This window comes from Podarcis erhardii, assembly GCF_964252035.2.
Source record: "Podarcis erhardii genome assembly, chromosome: 14".
NCBI classification, from domain to species: domain Eukaryota; kingdom Metazoa; phylum Chordata; class Lepidosauria; order Squamata; family Lacertidae; genus Podarcis; species Podarcis erhardii.
This window is the reverse complement of record NC_138503.1, coordinates 31,375,268-31,398,929: the sequence shown is the minus strand read 5'-3', so window position 1 is coordinate 31,398,929 and position 23,662 is coordinate 31,375,268. Positions and strand designations below refer to the sequence as shown.

The following is a 23,662-nucleotide window of genomic DNA, read 5'->3' as shown; positions in this document are numbered from 1 at the left end:
ACTGGGCTCTAGCATTGTGAGAGAGGCCTAGTCACTTTCTCGACACCACACACAATTTCATACATCTCTATCACTGCCCCCATTTTATTTTTATTGTCTACATACAACCATTTCATATTTGTCAACCGGTCCTCTATGAAATCATTTATTTACAAGCAAGTGGAATGTTGAAGCTAGGTTCAGAGATGTTTTACATTATTACTGCCCCATTGTCATCTCCGCCACCAGCAATATTTTTGGAAGTATCATGACAGAGAAGAAACAACTTCTTCCCACATCACAGAGCTAAACTACGGAACTCACTTCCACAGGAGGCAGTGATGGCCACTCACTTGGATAGCTTTAAGAGAGGACTGGAAAAAAATAAACAGGAGAAAGCTATCAATGGCTACTAGCTACAACGGCTATGCTCTGCCTCCACAAATGCTTCTGAATACCAGTTTCTGGAGGACACAGGATGGGAGATGGCTCTTGCCCTGCCTACAGGGCTTCCCTTTGGGGCATCTACCTGGCCATGGCCACTGTGAGAACAGGATGCTTGGCCTGGCCCAGCAGGTTCTTCTTGTGTTCTTCTTAAAAATTACTGTTATAATATTAGATTTACCACCCACCCTTCAGCATAAGGCCTCAGGGAAAGTTATGACGGTATTAAAACATGATTAAAATTAAAATGCATGTTGAGGGCAAGCTTGATGACCCAAAGTTCATTATTTCGTTCAGGACAAGAATAATAACCCCGTCTTAATTGCACTGCTTCTGTTGATGACTTCCCTATCCACCTTGCCAGTGGGGCAGGGGGAAGGAATCTTCTGGAGTGACCACCAGCAATTGCAAGTTGGCTTTGCAAGTGCTCTATTTTTACTAATTACGCTGCCGCTGAAAACTACTCCTCTCTACATAACATTCCCCTGTCTTGCTCTCTACCTGAGGCCGCCCATATTATTGGAAAGCGATCAGCGATGGGAGACTTGCTTAAGCAACCCAGCAGGTGTCTGCTTTGCTACCCAACAAGTCCCTATGTGTCCATTAAGTCTTCCTGAATGTTTTCCAAAACCAGTTCTAATTGTCCCCTGTGACACCAGACTAATAATAAGTTTGTTACTAATTGACCTCAGCCCTTTTTATATCTGCATATGTGCCAGCAGTCATTAATGAATGAGCCTGAGCATGTTTACAGAGCGGCTCTTAACCTAGCATAGCAGTCATGATCATCTCAGATGATTGGGATTTTTTAAAAGACAACGTAAATTACATACTAAATCATGAAGCGGGCACCTTGGGGATTAATTGGCATCTGTTGTGGCCAGAGGAGGCAGCTTCCACTGCCTCCCTACTGTGGCCAGCTTAGTGCTACGTGAGTGAGCTTGGGGGCACCCACCTCCTGGTTTAAACTAACCACAGTTTCTTGTTACACAGAGAAGGACCAGTGAGGGAGGCTGCCTGGGAACACTCCCAAAGGCCAGTCAGAGAGGCCAGGGTTCATTTGGCCAGGGTTTCCTCACTCATTTTAAGAGAGACGTTTTCACATAAGCAATTTCTGTGCAAAGGACAAAACATATCTTACTATACACACACGCACATGCACAAACAAACAAACTTATGTGGGCATGCCAGTATACTCACAGGGAGTGTCAGCTTGCATAAGGAGAGACCTATCCTTTCTAGTGACGTCCAAGATGATTTGTTCGCTACCTGGCTTCATTCTCTTTTTATTACCGCATGGTGTACAAACATAGGAGCCTGGCTGCTGAATCCAGCATCCTGTCCCACATCCTGTTCTGTATGCAGTGGCCAGCCAGATGCCCCAATGGGAAGCCCACAAGCAGGACCAGGAACTGAGTGCAACAGCTTTCTGCCCACCTGTGATGCCCAGGAACTGGCAGGCAGAGGCACAACGTCTCTGACGGTGGAAGCAGAGCCAAGTCATGTTTTTTTAATGCTTCTATTCATAAGGCCAGCTGCCTGGGGGAATCGGGAGGAGTAAAAATGTGTTTAGTTGGAAGATGCAAATGTGATGTAAATGGGCTTAATTTGTAACAAGGGTCCTGCTGGATCAGTCCTAAGGGGGGCTCATCTAATCTGGTACCCTGCTGTTACAGTGGCCAAACAGTTACCTCAATGGGACAAAATGATAAAAAGCAAACGTATAAAAGTAAATAAGGTTGCAGCTTCAGACTTAGTAAGGAAAATAGTTCACCTAGGCTAGTAAACAAAGTGCCAGGAATGAGAGCAGATGTAGTGGCTTGCCTCTGCTTCCAAGGTTGGAGGTAGAAATGCTTCTGAATAACAGAAGCTGGAAAACGCAGGGGGGTAGAGAGAAGACTCTTTTGCTCCAGTCCTGATCCAGTGGCCCATTTAACATGAGGCAACAGTGTGATGCAGCAGCAAAAAAAGCTAATGCTATTCTAGGCTGCATCAAGAGAAGTCCAGTGTCCAGATCAAGGGAAGTGATAGCACTGCTCTATTCTGCATTGCTGAGACACCACCTGGAGTCGTGTGTCCAGTTCTGGGCACCACAGCTAAAGGAAGATATTGACAAGCTAAAATGTGCGCAGAGGAGCATAACCAAAATGATAAGAGTGTCTGGAAACCAAGCCTTATGAGGATCAGTTGAGGGAGTTGGGGATGTTTAGTCTGGAGAAGAGAATACAGCTTTCCATCTATGGGAGCAGTCTGACAAGAAAGATGAGCTGCCTCTTTCCTAATTTTCACCTTCCCGGGAATTCCCAGCTGAGAACCTTTCCCCTCAGACATCACCTGATTACCATCTTGAGTAATATATCTGGAGTTAGAAAGGTGTGAAAATCACAATCTCCTGCCTACAGTGTGGAGGGGCATGAATATAAATAGCTCTTTTGTACAGTACTGGGGGGGACACACAACCGCTTTCCTGGAAACCACAAGATTAAAAATGACATGTCCCGGTTTCATATCTTTGCATTCCTCGAGGTGATTAATAAAATGGTACCTTAGACTGTACAGCTCAAGTGTAGCTCTAAGCGTTTGTTTATTCCACTTCTCCACTGCCTCTTTCTTATTTTGCCTTGATAATTCTCATGAATAAGTATTGCACAATTGGATTGCTGCGCAGTACTAGGTTCCTGGATTCCCTCCCTCCATGTATTTATTTATTGATTTGCTGCATTTATATCCTACCTTCTTCTCCAAGGAGCTCAGGATGGTGTCCATGGTCCTCCTCTCCTCATTTCATCCCCACAACAGCCCTGTGTGGTAGGTAGGTTAGTCTGAGAGAGGCAGTGACTGGCCCAGGGACATCCAGTGAGTTCCATGGCTGAATGGGGTTTTGAACCCTCATCTCCCAGATTCACTACATCACACTGGCTGTCAAAAGGGTTGACCAACCTTGTAAATTTATTTATTCTTATTTACTTCTAACATTTACACCCTACCTTTCCTGCAAGGAGCTGAAGGTGATGTTATACATAGTTCTCCTGCTCCCCCATTTTATCCTCACAAGAAGTTGCTGGAAGCCACAGCAGATGGAGAATTGGCCTTGTGTTCCTGTCCTGCTTGCAGGCTTTCCACAGGCCATAGGAGCCAACTTCAGGGGGCCATTGGTGCTTGGGCACCCACAATAATATAATTGTGGGAGCTGGGCACCCGCAAAGTCATTGAGAGAAGGCGGCAGGCGGCAGCAGCGCTGCCACTGAGAGGGGTGGGGGTGGACTTGGACATAGAGACAGAGTCTCTCCCCTCTCCACAGAAAAGAATGCCTTGCTGGCTGTGGAGCGGCTGCCGCCGGCCACCACAATGTGGGTGTGTGATATCACACACACACACCTGCATGTAGCAAAAAGGTAAAGGACTCCTGGATGGTTAAATCCAGTCAAAGGCAACTATGGGGTTGCGGCGCTCATCTCGCTTTAGGCAGAGGGAGCCAGCGTTTGTCCACAGACAGCTTTCCAAGTCATGTGGCCAGCATGACTAAACTGCTTCTGGCGCAACGGGACACCATGACGGAAACCACGGGAACATCATTTACCTTCCTGCCGCAGCGGTACCTATTTATCTACTTGCACTTCGTGCTTTCGAACTGCTAGGTTGGCAGGAGCTGGGACCGAGCAACGGGAGCTCACCCCGTCACGAGGCTCAGTGGTTTAGATCACAGCGCCACCAGCGTCCCATGCAGGTGTGCGCAGGTGTCCATGTGCAGGTGTGTGCGTGTGGCGTCGCATGTCTGTGTGGTGGTGGCGAGCACCCACAATCCTGAGGGCGAGGTGGCACCCCTGCCACAGACCTCTGGCTGGCCACTGTGAGAGCAGGATGCTGGACTAGATGGGCCACTGGCCTGATCCAGCAGGCTCTTCCTATGTTCTTAAAACCAAGACACAAATATATTAAATAAAGAACTCCCCCCCCTCCCGTCTCAGCTCACCTGGGGCAGCAGAAAAGCCTGGCAGTCGCCTAGCTCCCTCCCCCCCCCCCACGACATCACGGCGTGAGTGAACGCGGGCGCCCCTAGCGGCGGAGACGCGCCGGGAGCGGCAGGCGGGGCCGGACGCGCGGATCGACGGACCGAGCGGCAGCGGCTGCGAGGGAGCGAGCGAGCGAGCGAGGCAGGCGGGGATGTTGCTGCCGCTGCTGCCGCTGGAGAGGTTGCTGAGCGCGCGGGAGCTGCCCGGCGGGAGCCGGCGGTGAGGCGGGCGCCCTGCCTGAGCCAGCAGCATGTCCCGAAAGAAGAGCCCCAAGACCAAGGGCGGCGGCGGCGCCGGCACCGCCTCGGCGCCCTCCTCCGCCCTGCCCGGCCAGGGCTCCCGGGGCGCGGCGCCGACGGCAGCCCCCAAGGGCGCTGCTGGAGCCGGAGCCGGAGCCCGGAGCGCCCCAGCCGCCGCCGCCGCCGCCGGCTCCTCCACTGCCAACGGGGCGGCGCTGCCCAGCCGACCCTCGCTGAGCTCCAGCGGCGAGTTCTACGACGTCGCCTTCAAGGTGAGCTCCGGAGCTCGGCGCCGTCGGGGAGGGGGAACCAGATCCGGGGCGGCGGGTGGAGAGGGCGAGCGAGGCGCCCCAGGCCGTCCCGCGGGTGCGTAAAGGCGCTTGGAGACTTGAGCCAAGAGGGCTCCCAGAGCCAGGGAGGGGGGCGGCGTCTTTTTTGGGAGGGGGGGGGTTCAGGACATCAGAAAGCCAGGCTGTATCTCGCCACCTCATTCAAATTAGATTTATTTTGGCGCGCGGGGGGGGGGGGGGGATTCTGAGAAAGTAAAAACTTACACACACCTGTTGCCAATGACCCGTTTGGCAATTAAGCCCCTTTCCATATGCACCTTTTGCCTTGGGGTGCCTTGTGGCGCTGCGTTCTGCAAAGCTGGCCCCCTCCTGCAGAAGAGGGGTTCAAAGCAAGCTTGTTTTGAGTCTCAGATAAGCCCCAGGAGAAGAGTCCGGCTGGTTGGAGGGGGAGGTGTTTAGTCACCCGTCAGCTGCATATTTATGGGACTCCTATGGAGGACACCTGTTGCTTTGCCTCCGGGATGTGGGTGTTTGCTGGTAGACTGCCTCTCTATTTGGAGGTTCCTGGTAGGGAAGATGGCAGCTGTTAGACATTACCGAGGATTTCATCTGATTCTCTATCTGCCTGTCTTTTTCTTCTCTTTTTTCAAAGCTGCCTAAGGCTGCAGCCCAAGCCCCACTTCCCCAGAGTAAACCCCAATGAATTCAGTAGGATAAGCATGGTTAGGATTGTGCATGGTCGTCATAATGTCTTGTGACGAAGAAGAAGATGAGTTTGGATTTGATATCCCGCTTTATCACTACCCAAAGGAGTCCCAAAGCGGCTAACATTCTCCTTTTCCTTCCTCCCCCACAACAAGCACTCTGTGAGGTGAGTGGGGCTGAGAGACTTCAGAGAAGTGTGACTAGCCCAAGGTCACTCAGCAGCTGCATGTGGATGAGTGGAGACGCGAACCCGGTTCACCACATTACGAGACCACCGCTCTTAACCACTACACCACACTGCCTCTCCATCACCCTTTTTTTGCTTCCCTATCTTCCTGTGATCCTGAGGTCTAGCTGCTTAACAGGAGAGGGCTGCTCTCTAAAGCACAGAGAGGTTATATAGGAAAGCTGCCAGATAGAAAGCCTCTTCCCCTATTGCAGGTGTGCAGGAATGGAAATTGCTCTGCACATGCTCAGAATGACTGTTGTCACTCAATATGTCTCAGGTGTGAGCCCTGGAGTCAGGGTTTCAGGGGCTGAGCCCTAGATCAGGGGAGGGGGGCTGTGGCCTGACAGAAGTTTCTGGGCTCCCGCTCCCTGGAGAGAATTGGGGGAAATGTTGTGGGCATGGCAGTACTCAGCTGTGAGGGGTGTTCTCTGCCAATTAGTCCTTCTCTTTCCTTTCCTTTTTCAGTTTAGAAAGTTGTTAAAAATAGTGAAAGTGAATGGGTGTGTGCTGAGTGTTCCTCCTTAGCCCTTTTCACAGCAGGCCTGCCTATACTACTGAGATGCAATTGAGATACTCAGTCAGGCATGATTGACAGAAAAGTTCTGGGTTGCAGCACACCTTCGGCTGTGGGTTGACTCCCTGTTTTCTGAAGGGCATGGGGGGCACTCGGGTATCCCATTTACTGCACGTTTGCATGCCAGTAAACAGAGCACATAAAACACAATAAAATACGTTTACAATTAAATGTAGAGTTAAAAACAATTTAAAATATTAGAAAGCAACCAAATATTTAAAAACATGCCTGTTTGGCACATTTACTACATGCTTGACAGCTGTTTGCATGTTCACTATACGTTTCACAAATGTAGTAAATGTGCAAACATGTAGCAAATGTGCAAAACAGGCATGCAGATGTAGTAAATGTGCAGGAAGCTGCATGGTTTGCCTGTTTGCACATTTACTACATGTTTTCACATACATAAATGTCTGTGGCAGGTTGCACAAAATATGGAATTAGCCTTTGAAATGAATACCACCATACTTTTTCTGCAATGTGTAATAGCCCACCTGCAAGCAAAAGTGATTGCCAAGTTAAATCATAGAGCGAGTGAGGCTGGTGATCGGTTTCCTAGGACTGCAGTTTAGAGAGTCTTCTTGTGCCTGTGAGAAGGATTTCATAACTTACTTTCTGTGCCTTAGAGAAGGGTCTTGGAACCATAGAATTGTTGAGTTGGAAGGGACCCCAAGGGTCATCTAGTCCAACCACCATAGCTCAGTGGTAGAGCACCTCCACATGCAGTAGGTCCCAGGTTCAGTCCCGGCATGTCCAGGTAGTGTGAGGAATCACTGCTTTCTGAAGCCCTGGAGAGATGTTGCCAGTCTGTGCAGAAAATACTGAGCCAGACTGACCAGTGGTTGGACTTGGTATAAAACTGCTTCTTATGTAACAGAAACTACAGAGTTCAGAAAATTAGGATCAGACAAATTAATGGAGGATAAGGGTATCACTGGCTACTAGCCACAATGGCTAGGCTCTCCCTCCAGTGTTGGAGACCGTATGCCTCTGAAAGCCAGTTGCTGGAAACACAATTGAGGAGACGGCTGTTGTGCTTGGGTCCTGCTTGCAGGTTTCCCACTGGCTGACCACTGTGAGAACAGGATGCTGGACTAGATAGGCTCCTTTGGCCTGACCCAGCAGAACTCAGTGTTTACATTTCTTAAATAACATGAGAGTGACCCACAAGCTAATCCTATACAGATTTACCTGGGAGTAGGGCTCATTGAGTTCTCATTGTATTTGGGGAAAGCACCTTGGCTCGGTGGTACAGCATCTGCTTCACATGCAGAAGGTCCTGGGTTCAATCCCTGACATCTCCAAGTAGGACTGGGAATGTCCATTCCTGAAACCCTGGAGAGCCTCTGCCAGTCAGTAGACAGTACCGAGCTAGACAGACCAGTTGTCTGACTCAGTATAAGCATCCTACATCCTTACAAAGTTCTAGGTAGCCAGAGACAGTCCTGGCTGTGAACCCTGGAAGATCTGCTTCCTACCGTGCTGGATTTCCTCCACCAGGTCTGGGAGTGAGGGACTCTGACTGACTCCAGCTACAAAAGCTGCTGAACAGACTCTTATTGGTGTTGGTGTTGTGTTATTATTGATATTAATTTTTGCATATTTAATTTTAAATCTTAATTATGATTTATGTGGGCGTTGCTTCTATTTGCTTGTGTGCTTTTTGATGTTATATTGTTTACTTTATTATGTAAACTAATTATGTTTCTAATTATGTACTTTTTTCCTAATTATGTTTTTTTTTCATGTTGTAAGCTGCTTGGGCATGATTTTAACATATGTAAAGGTGGCATACCAATAAAATTATGTATGTATGTAGAAGCCCCTGCTTGAAATAATGCCTTGAGTTCAGGATGTGAGCTGCTGTGCAATACTGCTCTAAACTAGCCTTTCCAGAACTGGCACCCTCCAACAGTGGTACTATAACTCTCCACAATGTCCCTGCTGGCTGAGACTGATGGGAGGTAGAGCACCAAACAACTGAGGTGCCAAGTTGGGGGTGGCTGCTATAAATGTTGTCTGACAGGCCACTGAAATAACTGGGGCCAGAGCAATGAATTCTATCAAAGTCCGTCAGGTCACGATTCTGATTCCAGCCCAGAGCCGCCGTGTGCCCAGCAGAAAACTTGCAGCCTGTCTGGCACGTAGATAGGTTTAAACTGCCAGGAGAGAGAGTTGATTATGAGGCACTGATAGATGAGTTCTCTCTATAAGGAGCTGGAATTGTGTTAAGAGGGCCAGCGCTAACTAGGCAAGCCAGAGGTTGAGGGTGGGGAGGGCAGATATCAGTGCAGTAATAGTCGTAGTATAGAATGTGGTTTGAGGATTGTATTGGACCCCTGGATTTGAGGTTCCCCAACCTTGCCCCAGTGTTATCCATTCACAGTCTGGTGCGCTAGAAGCAGAGCCATAGCTAGGTGATCTTGCGCCCCTGGTAGAGCCATCCAGATTGCGCCCCCTAGCCACAGACAAATCAGCTCTTCTTTCTGCCTCTCCTCCAACCCCCCATTCAATTCACCCTCTATTTAAAACCATTTCTTATGAGGCAATAATCAATATTTATATTTATGGACATATTTTTTAGCCGATTTTGCACCCCCCATTCACCTGCGCCCCTGGCGAGGGCCCACCTCACCACCCCCTAGCTACGGCCCTGGCTAGAAGCAGAGAGCTCTGTGGCTCCAGGTCACTAGTACTAAAAGGGGCTTATCCAGTTCTAATCCCCTCCACAATGCCTGTTCTTTTCTCTTTAGGTGATGCTGGTTGGTGACTCTGGGGTTGGCAAGACCTGCCTGCTGGTGCGGTTCAAGGATGGTGCTTTCCTGGCTGGCAGCTTCATCTCTACAGTGGGCATTGATTTCAGGGTAAGGAGATCTTACGGCTTTGTTTCTTTGCTTCAGCTGCACAGGCCTGACTTCATAACATTTTGGGGGTCGGAGAGTCAAGAATCCACATGAACAGGGAGCCTAAGCCACCTGGATGTTCATTTGCTGCTCCAGCCTTATAGGAACTGTGTTCTCATGCAACGGCTTTCCTTTTATTTCAGCACAACTGGGGGACAGGAGGCTGTCTTGGTGGCTGGCACCCTGTAGACCCAATCTGTCTATCCCTTGCCTTTTACCAAGAGCCGCCAGCCCTTGGTGATTGCATGAGATGGTCACGGACCAATGTGGGGAGCTCTCCTGCCACTTTGTTGGCGGTTTGGCCATGTTGATAGTCACCATGATGCTGTAAGGATGGCAAATGACACCTGCCTAGTTTGCAAAAGAAACTCTTTCCGTTCAAAGCCGGTGCCCTGAAGGGTTGTGTGTTTGGAGGACCTCTGAGGGCACTCAATTGTTGCCAGATCAGAGAGCATGTTGTTCCTTTACTCTGTAATGACCTCCCATTTTCCTGGATTTTACAATTAGGGGAAGCAAATGTTCTCATTGTACATTTTGCAATGAGTTTGTGAATGTTGGTACTGCAGGTAGGGCTGGATTTTGGAGCAGAAGTCCAGGGCCACGTAACCAAGGGGGAACTCAAAGGACCAAGCAAACCAGATCCAGCATCAGCACCTTGAGCCATTGATGGCCTGCCAAGGCCCGCCGGGACTGATGCTGGTTGCTGAAACATCTTCTGTTTAATCTTTCTTACTTTTCTAGTTTGGGGCAAGCCTGCCATAAACATGGTTATGGATGCTCATTTATTGTTTTTTACTTTAAAAATGCATTATTAGTAAATGCATTCTCTGGGCAGCTAGCAATAAATAAGTCTTTATTTAGTGCTATTTGTTGTTCTCCTTACCGTTCTTTCCTCCAACACTTATTGCCAGGGAAGCGAGACCTGTTTTATTCCTGTAGTCCTGAAGGTGCTATGGCTTAAGTGGATTTTTGAAACTGCTCGTGTTTAGAGTATTTCCTTCTTATTGGAATTGGCTTTTTTACTGCAGTGTCAGGGGTATGGAAGCTGTTGTAAAGCACGGAATGGTGGTGTCGGTTGTGAAGATGAGAGGAAAGTGAATTGTGGGTTTCACAGCTGAAGTAATAACACTTGTGGCTTGTAATACCTTAAAAGCCCAGGGTCTGAAAGTACCTGCCGGCAATGCTAGTTAATGCATGTTCTCAGTTGCAAATGTCATAACTGAAGTTGTGATGTGGTTAGGAAGATGCTGAAACCCTTCTCTCTTGGAAGAAAACCGTTTGTTCAAACATGGGTTTGCTTCAAGCAGGTCCATCTGGGTGGATGACTCTGAATTGAACATTTGCCTTTTTAAAACAAAAACAAAAAACCCTCTCTTATTCTATCTATAGTGATGAGACTATCTATTATGTGGGCGTTCTGAGGTGGTGTAGTGTAGTATCATAAAATAAATAACAAAAAATATACAAATACATTTTGTGTGCCAGTACCGCTTTACATACCATTCTCATCCAACTCAGACCCACGAAGCCTTGGTGATGGTGTTTCCCCCCTGCATCCCTGTATATAAATACTGTAAGGAATGGAATGGAACTGGCTGATTACCGTAAGTCTGCCTGTTGTGATTCTTTGCCTGGCCTCACTTTAAGTCGTCCACATAGGAACATAAGAAGAGCTGGCTGGATCAGGCCCATCTAGTCCAGCATCCTGTCACAAGAGCCCTCTCTCCTCCTGTGGTTTCCAGTATAGTGGTACCTCGGGTTACATACGCTTCAGGTTACATACGCTTCAGGTTACAGACTTCGCTAACCCAGAAATAGTGCTTCAGGTTAAGAACTTTGCTTCAGGATGAAAACAGAAATTGTGCTCTGGCGGCACGGCAGCAGCAGGAGGCCCCATTAGCTAAAGTGTTGCTTCAGGTTAAGAACAGTTTCAGGTTAAGTACGGACCTCCGGAATGAATTAAGTACTTAACCTGAGGTACCACTGTACTCATTTGTCTCTTAAATTTTTTTAACTGCGCTCTTTTCCTATTGCCTTTTGTGTTTTTAAATGGTTTGTGTTTTAGCTAGAGAAGCAACATGCACATTTTATAAATAGCTAAGTGGCTGGAACACACACAGTGTGCATGGCCCTACCTACCATCAATGGTGTGACCTTGTCAGTTTCTTACGAACTGCATCACGGAGCGTTCTGGAGTCGCGGAGATACAGAACACGAGCTTTTTCCCTTTTAGTAGCATCTGCCTTTTATTTTTGCTCTCTTTCCCGTTTCGCCCTGCAGTATCTCTTCAGATCTCTCATTCCTCTTTAAGAGGATTTTGGTGTGATGAGAGTCTCTTTCAAGTTGCAAGGAAGCTGGCCAGCCAGCACCAGATTTTCTCTCTCTCCCTGCCCCCCAGCAATGGTTGCAACCCTGTCGGCTGGTTGCCCATGGAAGGCTTTGCTATGAAATCTCCCCTGCAGTGATTAGGACTTGCAAATGCAGCTAGATCTGGAAATATGTGTGGAGCGTATTGGTTTCATTTATGAATCACCCTCCGTGGGGCAGCCCAAAGTGATTTACAATCTAATAAAAGCATAAAACAGCTTACCTGTGTGAGACCACTTTCCCGCATATATGCCTGCTCAACTGCTTCGATCTGCAGAACTGGCACTGTTTCAATTGCCATATAGCACTCACTTCGCATTTGTAAGGAATATTTTAGCATGGCAGCACCCACCCTCTGGGACTCCCTGCCACTTGACATCAGACAGGCACCTTCACTGTTCTCAAGCCTACTTAGGCAGTGCAGAATGTTGGTGTTTGTTTTAATCTGATTTTGGTTTATTGCTGATTTTATCTTTTGAATGCCTTAAAGAGTTGTTTTCAGGGATAATTTTATTGTTTTTTTCTCTTCGTAAACTGCTTTGAGTTTTTACAATCAAAGGGTGCATAGATTTTATGAAATAAAATAAATAAATAAATACAGAACTGCTAAATGCCGTATTTTTCGCTCTATAAGACGCACCAGACCACAACACGCACCTAGTTTTTGGAGGAGGAAAACAAGAAAAAAAATATTCTGAATCTCAGAAGCCAGAACAGCAAGAGGGATCGCTGCGCAGTGAAAGCAGCAATCCCTCTTGCTGTTCTGGCTTCTGGGATAGCTGCGCAGTCTGCATTCACTCCATAAGACGCACACACATTTCCCCTTATTTTTTAGGAGGAAAAAAGTGAGTCTTATAGAGCAAAAAATACGGTATATTAAAACAAGTGGGAAACATTTTTTTTTTTACATGCCAATTATACATACCAGCAAGGATATATGTGCTGGCTTCCTGCTGTGCTTTTCTAAAAAAGAATTCCCAGTGAAATGGCAGTTTTTTATAGTAGCTGATCCCTTGACAGAGTGGGACTCAGTTGATTTTGTTGAGCTCCCCAAAGCCCTGTTTTCCTTTCATTTGGAGAGGTCTTGCAGCCAGTTTCCTTGTTTCTCACAGGAGATTTTGGCTGATTTGTGGAGGGTGGGATAGTTATGTTCCTAGGCGTTCTCCAGTGATAAATTTCCAGTACCTGAAGTGTATGTGATCTTTGTGATAAATGCCTTTTGTATTTCTAGACACTATGGGCGTGTTAACATAAGCATTGTCCCCAGTTATTTATTCAGTTGTGCACATACAAAGATTTGTTCAAGATTTTGTCAACTTCAAGTGCAGTTTAGGTGGATTTTCTCTCCCCTGTGTATATATATATGCCACATCCTTCAACTCATTTTATGTTAGAAGTTGTATGATTTTGGTGTTTTATTTTCTGCGGGCTTGTGGCAGGCGAATAAAATTGGATGGATGACTTGCCAAAGTTCTCAAACCATAAACAAGTCTTGTGGCACCTTAAATCCACTGCAGTACAAACTTTTGTGAAGTGCAATCCATTTTATCAGATGTGTGAAGTATCATTCTGAGTTACAGGAATCTCTTTGCATGTATTTTGGGGAGTAGGTGCGGATTTAAAGCATTAAGATCAGAAGGACATGAAATGCAGAAAAGTGCAGACACTTGCAATTATGTAATTAACTGTGGCCATTCACAGAACAGGTTTGTAAGTCTTTAAGGTGAAAGAAGAGGCTTTCTTGTTTTTCCTGCAACAAACTTAACACAGTTTCCCCTCTGGATGTCTTTCAACCATGTTTCCTAAAAGCTGGAAAAAGTAAACTGACTATGATGGTAAATTAGAAATAAGGAAAAAAAACCAATGGTATAGCTGCTGCTGCTGCTGCTGCTGCTTCTTTGGCGATCACTCATAGCCGAGTAAGATTGTCTTCCATAAACACGGTTTTATCAATGAGTCCGTAAGTGACTGTGGAGGCCAATTCTGGATCCACACGTCCTTCCACAGTGGGGACATTGGTTTCCGGGCGGAAGCTGATCACGGTGTGGATTTGCCAAGCGTGCCTTCCTCCTATCATGTTTCTCCCTTGCGTCCTGAGTTCAAGTGTCTTCAAAGCCCATGACACCTTTGGTAAAGGCTGTTCTCCAACTGGAGCGCTTGCAGGCCAGTGTTTCCCAGTTGTCAGTGTTTACACTACATTTTTTAAGATTTGCCTTGAGACAGTCTATAAACCCCTTTTGTTGACCACCAGCATTATGCTTTCCATTTTTAAGTTCAGAATAGAGTAGTTGCTTTGGAAGATGATCATTGGGCATCCACACAACATGACCCGCTCGCTGGATCATCACCTTGTCATGATGAGTGGGCTTGCATGTTCCTATGACCCTTGTGAGCGAAGCCGTTGGGAATCTCGTACTCCCAGCAGGGTCACCCAAGGCGGTAAGGTCAAAGGGAAGGAGCCAGACAAAGAATGATCCAAGAAGTCCTCAACGGCAGAACAGGCAGATGATAACAAGTGATATGTTACAACGGCTGTGAAGGCAGATGAAGGCTGCAGCAGATAGGAATCTACCGGTTTGTTGTGACTACTTCATGCCATTGGAACAGAGCCCTGCTGCGAAGACTGTGTGTTGATCAGCGTGCACTGATCCACACACATAAAACAAATTCACGCACAGGCGTCTTCCAAAAACCCAACCCAAAACCCAAAAGTCCCATGGCGATCGGCAATGGTATAGCAACACCTGGATTGCTCAGTTGGTTAGAGAGTGGTACTGATAATGCCAAGGTTGCAGGTTCAATCCCTGTTTGGGACAGCTGCATATACCTGCATTGCAGGAGGTTGAACTAGTATCAGCAGGGGGGCGGTCCACTGTCCCTCAAACTTTGTGGGGGGCCAGACTATATTGGGGGGGGAATGAATTCCTTTGCCCCACAAATAACCCAGAGATGCATTTGAAATAAAATCACACATTCTACTCATGTAAAAACACCAGGCAGGCCCCACAAATAACCCAGAGATGCATTTTAAATAAAAGGACAGATTCTACTCATGTAAAAACACACTACTTCCCGGACAGTCCGCGGGCTGGATTTATGGGTGATTGGGACTGATCCCTAGGGTCTCTTCCAACTCTATGATTCTGTGATCTCAATCTCTGTCTTTGAGTCATCTGACTTCCTTGTTACAGAATGGGATGGGGCAGGGATGGAAACCATCAGGCCCTCTGGACCTTTCCATGTGGCCCTCAATAACTCTCCCCAAGCTGAACCCCTCTCTCCAGGCCCAGGCCCTTCACTGGTCCTGCAAGCTTGCCCAGAAGGGAGCCTGCAAAATGTTCCCCGCCTCTGGTGTAGCAGATATTTAGCTCGGTGGGATTGTTGCTTTTAAGGCCTCGTTTCATTAAAGGCAGTTGCCAGTGTTGTGTACCATGCAATTATCTGGGACAGATTTCTTCGCTGTTTCGACAAGCCAATCCCAAACAAAAATTTGTCTTCATATTCTATGAATTATTGATTGGGATACCGTTTGGCGGCCTATTTCTGCTGGTGGCAGGCAAGAGGATAGCTTGCAATTCTTTCCTCAGCGTTTCCAGAATTGTCTGAAGCAGAGGGTGTGGGGCTGGTGGCAGCGAGAGACAGCAGAAGGGCCCCTGTGTTTGCACCCTGCAATGTGTTGAATGGTGATTTGGGTGCAGGCACTAAACAGTATCCAGAAGCTCTTCCCGAGACTGAAAACCCTGGAGAGCTGCTGCCAGTCAGTGTCAACAGTACTGAGCTATATGGGCCAGCTGTCTGACTTGGTCTCAGGCCATGGCTTTGCTGGGTCTGATGGGAGTGGTAGTCCATGCCTCTGAAGGGCACCAGCTTGGGGAAGGCTACTCTGCCAATCTGCTTGTCCTTTCTGCAGAAGCCCAGTGCCAGATGCTCATTTCTGGGATATGCACATTCGCTTACAAACCGGAGAGTTTCGCTTGTTTATGTCGGACAGCTGCAATTGCCCATTGTTCCCGTCCCGATATGAGTTGCAGAACAGGTGAGGCTTGCTCCAGTGGCACAAGCGGGACCTTCCGTTTGCCTGTGTTTTGTACCTTTAATTTGTTTTCCCACCATCGCAAAAGTGGTGCCTCTATCAGGGAAGATTGAGCTTCTCTGGCTCTGCCTAGGCCTTAATTAACGCATCAATAGGCTGACTGACAAGGTTTGAACTGTGTTTGATTCCTTGCATAATGGAAAGTGAAATAAATTAACACTTTCTCCATAAATGGGAGATAGCAGAGTGACAAAAGTATCAGCACCACCCTCATCTTTGACTTTTTGAAGGCTTTGAAGAGGCACCAAGCTGAGATTGTGAATTGATGCTCCCCCTGCCATAAGAATCAAGCTTCCAGATTAACAAAGTACCATTTGGGGAGTGGGGAAGACGGGTGGGTTTTTTGGGGGGGGGAGGGAGTGCCCTTTTAATCTGGGGATGAGCTCCAAATGACTTACACTCATGTAAGTGAGCTAGTAGAAACTTATTTGGGCTAATTTTCATAGACTTGTGTTGATTTCTGTTGCCTGAAACTTTTCTGTACCACTCACCATGTTATTTTGGGCTTGCCAGTCAAAAGGTTGGTGGTTCAAATCCGCACAACGGGGGGAGCTCCCATTGCTCTGTCCAATCTAGCAGTTCGAAAGCACACCAGTGCAAGTAGATAAATAGGTACCGCTGTGGTGGGAAGGTAAACAGAGTTTCTGTGCGCTCTGTTTTCCGTCATGGTGTCCCATTGCACCAGAAGCGGTTTAGTCCTATTGGCCACATGACCCAGAAAGCTGTCTGTGGACAAACACCGGCTCCCTCGGCCTGAAAGCGAGACGAACGTCACAACCCCATAATCACCTTTGACTAGACTTAACTCTCCAGGGGTCCTTTACCATTTTTTACCTTTTAGGGTTGTGCAAAGCTCCCATCATCCCTGACCATGGCCCATGCTGTGTGGGATGTGATGGGAATTGTAGTCCATAACATCTGATTGGTGAAGGCTGAGGTGGACATTGTTGGCAATATTGTGCTGTGCTTACCGATGACTATTAGCCATAATGGCTATGCTCTTTCTCAGCAATTGGAGGCAGCAATGCTTCTGAATATCATTTGCTAGAAACCACAGGATGGGAGAGTTGCTCTTGTGCCCGGGTCTTGCTCACAGGCTTTCAACTGGGGCTTGTGGCTGGACACTGTGAGAACAGGATACTGGACTAGATGGGCCACAGGCCTGATCCAGCAGTTGCTTTTTATGCTCTTGCATTGTTATGCATGGAGGATGTAGAGTCCGTTAACAAATCTCAACGAGAGAAGTTATCACATTTTTAAAAAAGGAAGTATTTTCCCCTCCACCTTTCCAAAGTCAGTATTTGTGACAAAATATGGGGGGGGGGGTGCTTGACTGAGCTCTCTTGTGTTTTTCAATCTCTTGCCTAGTATGTTGAGGGATGGGGATGGGAATATATTTATTTTATTTTCACCCTGTCTTTCTAATATGGACTGGAGAATGCTTTGCTTTTTGTGGGGTTGGATCCCAGGCAGTTTCCTTTCCAGGCATTTGGCCAGATCTAGGCCTGCTTGGGCTGAGCTGCAAGGCATCCTCTTCTTCTGCCCATGCCTCAGGAACTATAAGACATTTCCCTGGTGGAAAGTTTTCTCAATGCAAAAACTGTCCAGCCATTACAAGCAGTCTGATGATGAAGGGGTAAGGTGAGGGTGGGGTCAGGGGAGAGAATCAGAAGGATGAAATTAGCAAATATTCAGCAAGCGGGATTGCATAAGATTGCCATCCAGGCATTCTGTAACCCTCCCCGCACGAATCTGAATTATTCAGCGCGGAGAGTGCCATGGAAGAATCAAATTGTGTTCTTGCCTGATTTAATAGGAGAGATACCGAAACACCAAAATGCACACTTGGAATGACTAATTTGCAAAGACACAGACAAGTGTCTGGATAACGAAGAAACATCCCTAGAATGAATTATTAGATTTGAAGCCTGTAGCTAACTCTTTCTTGTCTCACTGCTGGAACGAGAAGAGATGTGTTTGAAGTAATGGGTTCAGAATTTGCAGGATTTAGAATCTGTGCAAGTGCACTTGCATAGCAAGCAAAGGGCGACATCTGGTTAAAGGTAAAGGGAGCCCTGACCATTAGGTCCAGTCATGACCGACTCTGGGGTTGCGGCACTCATCTTGCTTTATTGGCCAAGGGAGCCGGCGTACAGCTTCTGGGTCATGTGGCCAGCATGACTAAGCCACTTCTGGCGAACCAGAGCAGTGCACGGAAACGTTTTTACCTTCCTGCCAGATTGGTACCTATTTATCTACTTCCACTTAGATGTGCTTTCGAACCGCTAGGTGGGCAGGAGCAGGGACCGAACAACAGGAGCTCACCCCATCGCGGGGATTCGAACCGCCGACCTTCTGATCAGCAAGCCCTAGGCTCTGTGGTTTAACCCACAGCGCCACCCACGTCCCGTTGCACTTGCATAGCAAGCAAAGGGCGACATCTGGTTACTGGGGGCTTAACTTTCCCTCTAACATACTGAGCATGCTTCTAGCCATCATGACTGCAAAGCAGAAATGGCTAACCTGGTGCCCTCCCAGGTGTTGCTGAACTGAAACTCCCATCACCCCAGACCATTGGCCATGCTGGCTGGGACTGATGGGAGTTGTAGTCCAAAACATCTTGAGGACCCCAGGTTGATAAAGGTGAGCTTGTTAAAGTGAGTCTTCCCTAGCCTGAGACCTGTCCATGGTTCTGAAGGATGTGTATCTGAGTGTTCGTGCTTTCTAATTTTTGACAGAGTGGCAAAGATACTACCTCTGCCTGTCAGTTCTCCACCCTGCCTGTCTCCTCCAGCTAACTCCCTATCCTAATTTCTCTAGGCTCTTGTGTCCCAGAGGCAAAGTGAGGCAGGCCAGTGAATCATGCAGAAGCACTGCAAGTGGAGAGCTTTGGGGCTCACTGAAGCATTTGATTAAATTTAATTTCTCATGACCTGCTAGCAGTCTTCCTGCAGCACAGTAACAAGCCTCAGTTTAGCACTTAAGTGCCTAGTTTGTTTATCATCTGCTAGGAATATAGGAAGCTGTACTGAGTCAGACCAATGATCCAGCTCAGTATTGTCTACTCTGACTCCAGGGTCTCAGGCAAGGGGTAATTCCTAGTCCTACCTGGAGATGCCAGAGGTTTAACCTGGGTGTCAGAAGCGAGCCAGCAATAAACCACATGGAGTAAGTGAAAGTTAACTCTATTAGAAGCAACAGGATCCACTCAGGAGTGCCAGGCTAAAGAGCACAACTCCTCTTTTCCGTAGCTCTTGCCCCTATGAGGGTGGAGGGGAGCTTTTTGCAGCAGAAGGGGGAGACACCTGTGCTTCTTCACCAGCCTGATTCATCTCTGCCTCTTGGCCTCTCTCCTCTCCTGCTTCAGCTGCTGCCTCTGATTCTGGGCTTCTCTCTACCACAGACTCTCCCAGCTCACTAAGCCAGGCGTAGGCAAACCCAGCCCTCCAGATGTTTTGGGACTACAACTCCCATCATCCCTAGCTAACAGGACCAGTGGTCAGGGATGATGGGAATTGTAGTCTCAAAACCTGTGGAGGGCTGAGTTTGCCTATGCCTGCACTAAGCCCCCTTTCCTCTTCAGCTTCTGACACCTCTTCCTCCCATTCTTCTCCCTCTGACCACTCATCATCATCCCGCCACCAGTCCCCAGGCTCTGTGTCTTCTTCCCTTGGGGGTTCCCCAGCTGATGTCTCCCACCATTCCTCTGCATCCAACGAGTCCATGACATCAAGCCTTTATTGACTGCAAAGAAGATATTCTACTCACTGAGCCATGGTCCTTCACTATACAGTGTCAGAACATTGACCTATCTGGCTCAGTATTGTCTCCATTGACTGGCAGCAGGATTTCAGGCAAGGGGTCCTTCTCACCTCTGCCTGGAGATGCCCAAGGTTGAACCTGGGCTTTTTACATATGAAGTGTGCAGTCTATAGTCTTTTCTCTATTTCAGTTTAAACTTTCAGTTTAAAGTAAGGTTCTAGTCCCCTTGGTTCTGAATAAAGGACTGGTTTAAATAGGAAGCTGTCGTAGTCCTGTGCTGCTTAGCCATGGCAAAACTCAGTGGCAGGAAGGGCAGCCAACCAGCCAAGTCTCGGGGGGGGGGGGTACTTGCCTTGAGACAGAGTCTGTATGCACGGTTCAGTCCAGTCCTAAGGTCAGGAGTATCTTAGCTCATGTAGTCAGACGGTCCGGGGGTCAAGAAAACCGAGAGTCTAAGGTCATGAGAAGTAGCTAGGTTTGGCCAGGAATGACAAATGTTGTTTCCAGCAATTGAATAATTAATAATAAATAATAATTATATATATATATATATATATATATATATATATATATATATATATATATATATATATATATAAATAATAAATTTTATTTATACCCCGCCCTCCCCAGAGCCAGGCTCAGGGCGACTAACACCAGTAAAATTACAGTAAAAACATAATAGGGGGGGGGAATCAATTTAAAAGACAGGTTAAAATGCAATTTAAAATGCAGCCTCATTTTAGAAGTAGCCCATAAATCAAAACCATACGGGGAGGGAAACATAAGGGTTAGACTGAGTCCAAACCAAAGGCCTGGCGGAACAGCTCTGTCCTGCGGGCCCTGCAGAAAGATGTCAAGTCCCGCAGGGCCCTAGTCTCTTGTGACAGAGCGTTCCACCAAGTCGGGGCCAGTACTGAAAAGGCCCTGGCCCTAATGAGGCTGGAAACCCTGCTTAAGAAAGCTGGAGCCAGCTGGTTCACATCAGGAGCAAGAAGGCTGATCAGCAGTGGGTGAAGTCACTGTACCTTCTGCTCCTTCAGGCTACTGCTCAGCAGGTGAAGCCACTGACTCAAGACTCATGGCCCACCTAGCTTAATATTGTTGACACTGATTGGCAGCATCTTTCCAGGGTTTCAGATGAGGAGTCATTCCCAGACCTGCCTGGAGATGCTGGAGAATTGAGCCCGTGACGCTCTGCATGCCAAGCAGGTGCTTCGCCACTGAGCTGTGGCCCTTCTTGCAAGAGTGTTCATTACAGTGGTATTAAGATTGTTTAGTAGTCCTGATAAGCGCTGGAGCTGAATTGGAAAAACAAACTCTTCCCCTGGGAGTTTGAAAACAGGAATGGAATGGGGGGGGGACGGACAACGACAATGCAGAGCCTTCTCCGCCAAGAATAACAAAAGTCTAATTTGTAGCTTCCGACACTAATTAGCTATCTTAATTACTGCCAGCGACTTCCTCTCCTTCAGGTTATCGCAAGAACCTTCCTTTCTGAAATGCCTGGGGAGAGATCAGCCCTTTCCAGATGGCAAGATTCTCCCCTGGAGATGGTGCACAGGTGTTCGCAGCAAACGATTGGCTACTTTCTGTGATGGGGAGAGAAAAATGGAATCCTGCATTCCGTGACTTGTATAAATTATGGAACTATTCCCTTTGCTTTGCACAAGTGAGTGTTGTTGCAGCAGAGGTGATTCCTAGGAATCTTAGTTGCCCACCTTTCTGAAATTTCAACGCATATACCTTCAGGGCCAGAAAGGAATAAAGCTTGCTGTTTCTTTGCTTAAAACGCAACCACCACAACCACAAACTCAGAGTTTCTCAGGAAGGTGAAATCTGTGCCTCATGCCATTCTCTGCATTCCCCTGGATTTGCAGCAGAAACCCATATGCAATCTCTGTTGATCAGCTGGCAATTTGCACGACAGTTGGGGGCATGGGGACAAACTGCAACAAGGCAAGCTCCTTTCATGTGTGGGGCAGGTGTAGAAACCCATGCACAAATATATCTGCTAATATGCTAATCTGCATACTAGACCCCTGGTTAGTAGCTCAGGTCCTATCTCTACGCATCTGTCCACCTTCCTGCTCCTCCTCTCAGGAGAAATTTAGCACTTTTCCCTTGCTGTAACTATTTGTGCTTGGGAGGTGACTCACTGCTAAGTCAGAAATGTCAAATGCAGCACACACACGCACACTTCTTCAAGTCAGTTTATTCGTGCCTTGGAGGTAAACGAACCTTCATTTGGAAGTCTAATGCTTTTATAAGGTGCTTTTTTAAAAAACGAGTGGATGGAACGGGTGCTTTCTTTAATAACCACAGTCCTGATAAAATGCACCTGATTCTTACCAGCCACCCTTTTGAAACTTACGGGGACATTTCTTACCCCACTGCCAAATTAGTTTCTTTTCAAAAGCCCCGAAGTCAGGGACATACTATAACAAAAGGGTTTGATTTAGGTGAAAGCGTACAGTGTGTCTTATTTATAGGATTGAATGATAAGATCCCGGCTGCGTCGGTTCTGACTGGCAACAGGAAAACCACTTAAATTATCTTTGTTGGGTTCCAAGCCTGGTTAAAATTAATATTATTATAACAGCTGCTTTCCTGGTCACCCATGGAGAGGAAGGATTGCCTGTAGGCGAACAAGCACTGAAACCTTTGTAAACAGGAGGAAGGGGGGTATTTTTTTATTTGCCTTCCAGGCTGTCAATGTGTTAACAAGGGTGCGTGTGAACTATGAAAAGTGTGGGCTAATAATGACGTTTGTGGCCCTATTTGCCTGGTTGAGTTTAAACGTGGTGTTTTCCTAGCAAAGCTCTTTCTTGCCCTAGGAAATGTGCGTGTTCAAAATGGGTGTTGCAGGGAAATAACATAGGAAGCTGACTTACACTGATCATCCCCCTCAGTGCTGTTGACACTGACTTGCAGCAGTGCTCCAGGTTTTTAAATACCCAACCCAGAGATGCCAAGGATCAAAACTTGGGACCTTCTGCAAGCAAAGCAGTGCCGTATCCACTGTGCTATGTCCCTTTATCCGCTTTCCAGTTTGCTTTTGGTGACAACTGTTAAGCATCAGCTTTGCAGAAGCTTTGCAAGCGATGCTCTGCTGAGCAGCAAATCCCACGGCGTGCAGAGAGTTCCTTTTCAGCTTTGCTGTAAAGAGTTCCCGCCGTTTCAGGAGAAATCTGAGCAAACCGTGAGCCCTGCTGCTGGTCCGGGCCAGAAGCTTCTCTAGTCCAGCATCTTCATTGCATTTCACTTTTAATTTATATTCTCCCTTTCTATATTACTATACGCAAGGGGGTTTACAGCAACAAAATATACAACAGGGAACACACCCCATATAATAATCCGATCTGATGCAAAAAGCCATAAGAAAACATAACTTTAAAATGAAACAGCAACATATCAAATAAAGTAATATTCAGTCATCTGTTAGGAAATAATAGTGCACAATAAAATTAATTCTCAAAACATCAGCAAATAATAATTTGACAGAAATTCACTCTTGACAATTAAAATAAATACAGTGGTACCTTGGGTTACATACGCTTCAGGTTACAGACTCCGCTAACCCAGAAACAGTACCTCATGTTAAGAACTTTGCTTCAGGATAAGAACAGAAATTGTGCAGAGGCGGCGGTGCGGCGCGGCAGCAGGAGGCCCCATTAGCTAAAGTGGTGCTTCAGGTTAAGAACAGTTTCAGGTTAAGAACGGACCTCCAGAATGAATTAAGTACTTAATCCAAGGTGCCACTGTAAAATAAAACCCCACAAGCAGGACCTGAGATTCCCAGCAAGTGACATTCAGAGGCGTGCTGCCTCTACTAATGGAGGCAGTATGTAGCCATTGCGGCTAGTACTGCTCGCCAGATTGGAAGGAAGAGGTGTGGGTGAAATTTAGGACTTCTGATCAGCAGTGGAGCCTAGGAAGCTGCTTGATAACTGGTCCATCTGACTCAGTATTGTCTGCACTGACTGGCAGGGGCTCTCCAGAGTTTCAGGCAAGGGACATTCCCAGCCCTACTTGGCGATGCTGTGGCTTGAACCTAGGACCTT

The 23,662-nt window shown here is 47.2% G+C and overlaps 1 protein-coding gene across 1 annotated transcript in view; it reads left to right on the top strand.

Annotated features, from left to right (window-relative positions):
• The first annotated feature begins 4,516 nt into the window (after positions 1-4,516).
• The window catches only part of RAB26 (RAB26, member RAS oncogene family), a 107,608-nt gene continuing 88,462 nt past the window's right edge, over positions 4,517-23,662 (top strand). Inside the window, exons 1-2 of the mRNA XM_081840668.1 lie at positions 4,517-4,947; positions 9,227-9,337. Coding sequence (XP_081696794.1) covers positions 4,687-4,947; positions 9,227-9,337 — 372 coding nt within the window. The 5' untranslated portion in view covers positions 4,517-4,686. The remainder of the gene's footprint in view (positions 4,948-9,226; positions 9,338-23,662) is intronic.